At 31.3% G+C, this 6,341-nt stretch overlaps 1 protein-coding gene across 1 annotated transcript in view; it reads right to left on the bottom strand.

The window, feature by feature from the left end:
- Positions 1–969: 969 nt before the first annotated feature.
- The window catches only part of LOC135213619 (uncharacterized), a 23,917-nt gene continuing 18,545 nt past the window's right edge, over positions 970–6,341 (bottom strand). The window contains exon 6 of the mRNA XM_064247646.1: positions 970–2,909. Coding sequence (XP_064103716.1) covers positions 2,748–2,909 — 162 coding nt within the window. The 3' untranslated portion in view covers positions 970–2,747. The remainder of the gene's footprint in view (positions 2,910–6,341) is intronic.

The raw sequence follows: 6,341 nt of genomic DNA, 5'->3' as shown, positions 1-6,341 counted from the left end.
GTCCTACCTTCTTCCGGAGCGTCATTACCTTCCTCTGGCGCTTAGGCTCTTTGCCAGAGGCCTTAGAAGGAACAGGGCTTTAGGAGGCATCTTTGTGCACGATGAAAACAGATACACGAAGTTAAACGGAAATTAAAATTTCTTACATTTGTTTATTAGTATGTATATATATATATATATATATATATATATATATATATATATATATATATATATATATATATATATATATATATATGTATGTATGTATGTATTTATTGAAGTAAGGAGGACTTTTATCTTAAACTATTAAAATAACTAGTTAAATACATTTGTATGCTTGGTACCATCTAAGTCCTGCTTACTTATTACGAGCTAAGTAATTAGCTAACAAGCCTTCTAATCACGCCATTTTCTCTTTACTTGGGAGGTTTATGGATATACCCAGTACCCACTTCAGTCTTGCCCAGCAAACCATACCGTCAATAGCTTCACTGGCAGTTTTTGGACACGAAGATTTTAGCAGCTAGATTTGTGCTACAAGATTATTATATCTACTGAATTTGTGCTGTGCTGCTATTTTATCGAACCATGGTTGAGTTACGTGATTTAAGTGTCTCCACATTTACGAAGTTATTCAACAAGAACTAACTTCCTTTAATTTGGACTCTGGGCTTCCTTCGTCATGAGACTTTAAACTTTGAGGGCATTCGACTCGTCTCGTCTCGTAGCTTGCATGGATAAAGGTGAGAACCAAGCATTGTTAGGGGTGTCTTAATGTCTAATGGTAATCATTATCCGTTGCCTTAAGCCTTCAAAGCACCAATATAATAATAAATTCCTTCCTCTCTGATATAGATAAATATTATATATATATATATATATATATATATATATATATATAATATATATATATATTGTGTACTATTAAACTAATTTTGATATTAGCTCCTCAAATAAGATATAATTTAGTTCTATCTTGTAACAGTACTTTCGCTTAGGTATATTTGGTGAAGCTAGGTCGTCCTGGGTTATCAGCCTACGTTCATCTTTCGTATTTATATTATTGGTAAGACTTTATTTTAGATTTAATTCGAAGGATGAATGTTATAGTGAATGCATTCTATATAAAATTATATTGCTTATATTTATAGCTTAATGATATTATTTTGATGTCGGAATGTATTACATTTTCCAGGATATCATTTATCCATATGTTTAATTGAAGTGGCTTAGTCCGATGGTAAATTCCTTTTTTCTTACATTGGCAAGCACTCCCAACATTATCGGTAATTGCTTATTAAGTTTATATAGATTATATATGCAATCTAAGATTTATTGATATATACTTTTCTCAAATTAAATTTATATAATTTCCTTTCTTTTACCATATCTCTATATATTCCTTTTTGTTGTTTATACAGATGAGGTTGGACAAGCTGAAATTAGTTTGGAAATTACCCCTAGATATAACCTCCTTCAAGCAATCTGATTAGATAATTTATAGCATTTTTACTTCTCTTAAATGGGTATAATAAATTTGGTGAATTGTGTTGAAGAGTTTTCCTAACTACCATTGTAATCGCTCAAAATTCAGCTTAGAAGTACAGCATACCAATACTCACTGATGTAGAACACACAAATAGAAGAGGCCTACGCTGGGCAGCTGGGATAGAGCTGCTGGGTCATTAGCGAATTGTATACAGCACAGGATACCACGCATAACATTGATATTTTGTGCATCGTGTACTGCGCATACTGTACATTTTATTGGTATTTTGCAGTGTAAGATGATTTTGAATTGATATTAAAGTGTTTTTAGGATGAAAGTAGAGCATATCTCAAATACGTGAGTAGTTTGTAGAATCCATGCAACGTAAAAAACACCATACAAACAAACAAGAAGAAATGTTAGGTTTGTTTACGTCTGTGGAACCTGTCCCGTCGTTCTATTTTTATTTTGCTGTATTTTCGTTACTAGATTTTTTTTATAAAAAATAATTAATTAACTAATTTTCAAATATTAATGTAAATTCAGCAAAATATCAATAAAATGCATTTCTTTCTTTAAAAATGTTCACCCCAAACCACACCCCAGAAATTCCAAACACAAAGCTTGTGCAAGGAAAGTGAATCTTGGAAAGCTGAAATGCCTAGGCGCAACGAGGGATGACGGCCGGTCTTTGGAATGTCTGTACCGAATAATGAGGAAAGCCAAGGAGCTGCAGATGACGACTTCAACATGGGATCCTGATATCGTATACTCCATAAAGTTTTGAAATGCCCTTGATAAGTGCAAAATAACGTCTTGTCAGCTTGAAGAAACAGCAACAGCAGCTGCTTATCACCATGTTTCTTGAGTGGATGAAGAAGGACCTTCCAAAGGCTCCTGAAATCCCTGAATTAGAGCCTGAAAAAGGGGAAGCGGCACCCCAGAGGAGATTGTAACACCTCTGCTTTGCTGTGCAGTCCTATTTTTATTGTCATTCATCGGCCTGCACAGCTAATTCATCATCATAATCTTCAATCAATATTCATCATTGGTGAGTACCAATATGATTTACGTAATCTTAAACTTATCATTATTTGGTGCTAGAACAATTAAAATAGGTAATGAACTATTATAATTGGCATTTTTAAGCATTTTAGTTTAAGGTGTTCAGGGTATTTGGCGTTTGAATGATCAAATAAGCAGTTATATGCACTTTTTGGGGGGGAAGGTTACCAAGTTATTGCAGATTTCAGCTTGCCATAGGTGGTTGTGGTCCCTAATACCCGCGAGCACCAGGGGTCGACTGTACCGCCTTCGTCTCAGACACGTCAGTGGGGTCTCTGAAATCGTTTTGTTCTCCAGAAGTTTTCGGTCCTTCGGTTAATGCCACTTCCACGTCAGAGTCATCAGCTTTCCTCCTTTGGTGGCATCTTGATTCCTGAAAAAATACTGCCTTTAAGATCTGTGCATAAATCCATACTGTCCAATACAAGGTAAATTACAATTTGAGCAATTAATTTCGTACAACCCTCCTGTTGGCATTACTGGTTTATTACAAAACAGAGTTGAGTTCTTGATAGAGGAATTATTACTATATAAATTTATTTTCAGATATTTCATTCTATGTACAAGTAATAAAAATTCACAACGGTATGCTAAAATTTAAGATATTTTCATGGCAAAACTAAAATATTTTCAATGTCAAAATTACTCAACAACCTTTCATGACTATATATATATATATATATATATATATATATATATATATATATATATATACACACACACACACACACACACACACAAACATATATATATATATATATATATTATATATATATATATATATATATATATATATATGTTGCACTTTTGAGGGTAAGTATTGATGAAATTCAATGGGTAACATAATTCTCCTGGAGTTTCATAGACGTTTGAATCTCTTCTACTAAAAATTTCGGATCATAAAATCTGTACGCTCGCAAAAAAACCATGAGAAGACTTAGATAATGGCTGGGAACATGAGAATGTAAACATTCGTTGCTGTTGGTTTTCGATACAATTAGAATTTAAAACCGTTATCGGTTCTCATAACGACTGTGTCCAGAAAACATTTTAGTCATGAAAGGTAGAGTAATTCTGACATTGACAATATTTTAGTTTTGCTATACCGTTGTGAATTTTTATAGATTGTATGTAACCTGCGATGTCTGATAAACATAAGTGAGCATTTTCCCTACATTCACAAAACAGCGAAATAGTAACTCATGCATTCAACAATAATCATAGACCTGACTGGAAGGGTGCAAGTATCATTTTCAAAAGTAACAATATAAACATAAGACGATTGGTAGAAGGCGCCGCTATTAACGTGGGAGAATCTGTTAAAAGTAACAATAACAAGTCGTTTGTTAACGAGGATCCTATGGTTAATTATTACATACTTAGAACCTTTGTTAAAGTGTTAAGACAGGCTTTGTTTTTTATCCCCTGATGCTGCATACAATATCGCAACAGCCCGCGGAAGGATCGAGTAGGATAGCAGCCAGAAATATAAACAGTTAGGCCAACATAAGGGGTGTTCAAAATTAATTGCTCAACTTGTAATTTACCTTATATTGGACAGTCTGGTAAGGAACTAAGCAAGAGTGTCACACAGCATAAAAAGGGTGGCCAGACGTCCCATGCAGTTCCACACCAAATCGAATCCCTGTCCCAAAAATAATTACCTTCGGGAGATGTACTAAATGTCCCCCTTTACGGAATTTTCCCGTCGTGTGTCCCCCATTGCATATGCAAATCATAATAAATTGCTAATTGTATAAAGATAGGAGTTAAGATATATAATATGTATATTATATATATATAGTATATATATATATATATATTATATAATCCTATATAAAATTATATATACCTATATATATATGTATATAGTTATATATATATATATATATATATATATATATAACACATATACACATAAATACATATATCATATAATACATATAAAGATAATTATGATATATATGTTATATATATATATATATAGATATATATATATATATAATATATATATGATATACAGGTGTATGATACATATCACACATTATACATATACCATATACATATCATACACATATATATATATATCTATATATATATATATATATATATATATATATATATATATGAATTTCTGTCACATCACTGTGATTCATATACATGCATTAAGCTACAAGCGTCCTTTAACATCCAATTTGTGTTAGGAATGAAGAAGAAGTCTGTGTGAACAATTATGTAGGGAATATATCAGCTAGGAAATCTACTAGTAGAGTTATGGTAGATGAAGGCGAAGGAAATGTAGAGAGAGTGGTAGAAACAGATTGCAGTCGTAACTGTTTGAAAAGTGAGACTAAACACACCAGTATCTTCACCAAAACAAAAAGGTGATGATTAAAGTGGAAAATCTGAACTTTGACACCTCCAGTGGGTGGTTACGATAGATTAGGACAGCCAGTAAGATTCGTATAGGGGTGGCACCGGAAGTTAGAAAAGCCACTCAAGTGAAAGTAGGGTGTATCCCAGTAGAAATTAGGGAGGAGCCCAAATTGAGAGAATAAGTCGAGACTTCACTTGAAATCTCAGGAAAGGAGTTAGGAACTAAGCACTGGACGCAAACCTAGTGTCGGTTGAACCTCTGTACTATGTGAATTTTGTGTGTGAATAGACAGTGAATTGTGTGTTATAATAATAAGTAAGATGAACAAAGTGGTGTTTAACTTGCCCAGAGTCCAATTATAAGTATCCAAGCCAAAACCTAATTAATCTAATTTCAGAATCTGCAAGACGTTCACACATTAAGTAATCTACAATATAACAATAAGTTTCTAAGAAAAGAAAAACTCAACAACAAAGCAATATAGATGAAGATTACCCCATATAACAATCGACAAGAGAAACAAATATAAACCAAGGCTACCAAAGAAAAGACTGACTAATCATAATGAGAAAAGAGAAAAGAGAATAAAACGAACACAACATTTGCTCTACCTCGGAATTAATATATTTTCATGTATGTTAACCAAAGCGGAATTTTTTAGTTCATGATAATTTCGTCCTCTTGTGGATTCGAACCAGCAAACAAATCAGGGCTTCAGTGAGTTACCGACTCTGCCAACAAGTGATGCATAAGCTGATACCGATTCCGACCTTACAAATCCCTGTTGAACTCAGGTTTTTGTAATTAGAATCGATATCCCATTATTATCAACTAAAAATTCCATTTCGGTTAACATATGCGAAAATATATTAATTCCGAGATAGAGCGAATTGGATATCAATGGACATTTGTAGCTTAATGCATATTATATATATACTAGATAATTATATATATATAATATATATAATATATACACTATACATATTAATATATACATATATATATATATACATATTATTATACACATATATATATATATATCTATAAATAATATATTATATATCATATATTTATACATTATACTATATTACATATAACAATATATTATATACATATATATATACATATACATTCTATATATATATAGCATATATATACATATATATACATATATATATACATATATATATAAAAAAAAAAAAAAACCCCCCCCCATATATCTATACATATAGACTATATATACCACAATATATATACTATATATACATATAATATACATATATATAAATACATATATATATATACATATATATATCATATATATAATACATATATATATATTAAACATATCTATACAAATATATATAATATATATACATATAAATATATCCATATAATAATTATACATATATATTATACTAAATAACC

The sequence above is a fragment of the Macrobrachium nipponense genome, chromosome 43 (genome assembly GCF_015104395.2).
Source record: "Macrobrachium nipponense isolate FS-2020 chromosome 43, ASM1510439v2, whole genome shotgun sequence".
NCBI lineage: Eukaryota > Metazoa > Arthropoda > Malacostraca > Decapoda > Palaemonidae > Macrobrachium > Macrobrachium nipponense.
Note: the sequence above shows the minus strand (reverse complement) of the source record. Positions and strands in the feature narration are given on the sequence as shown.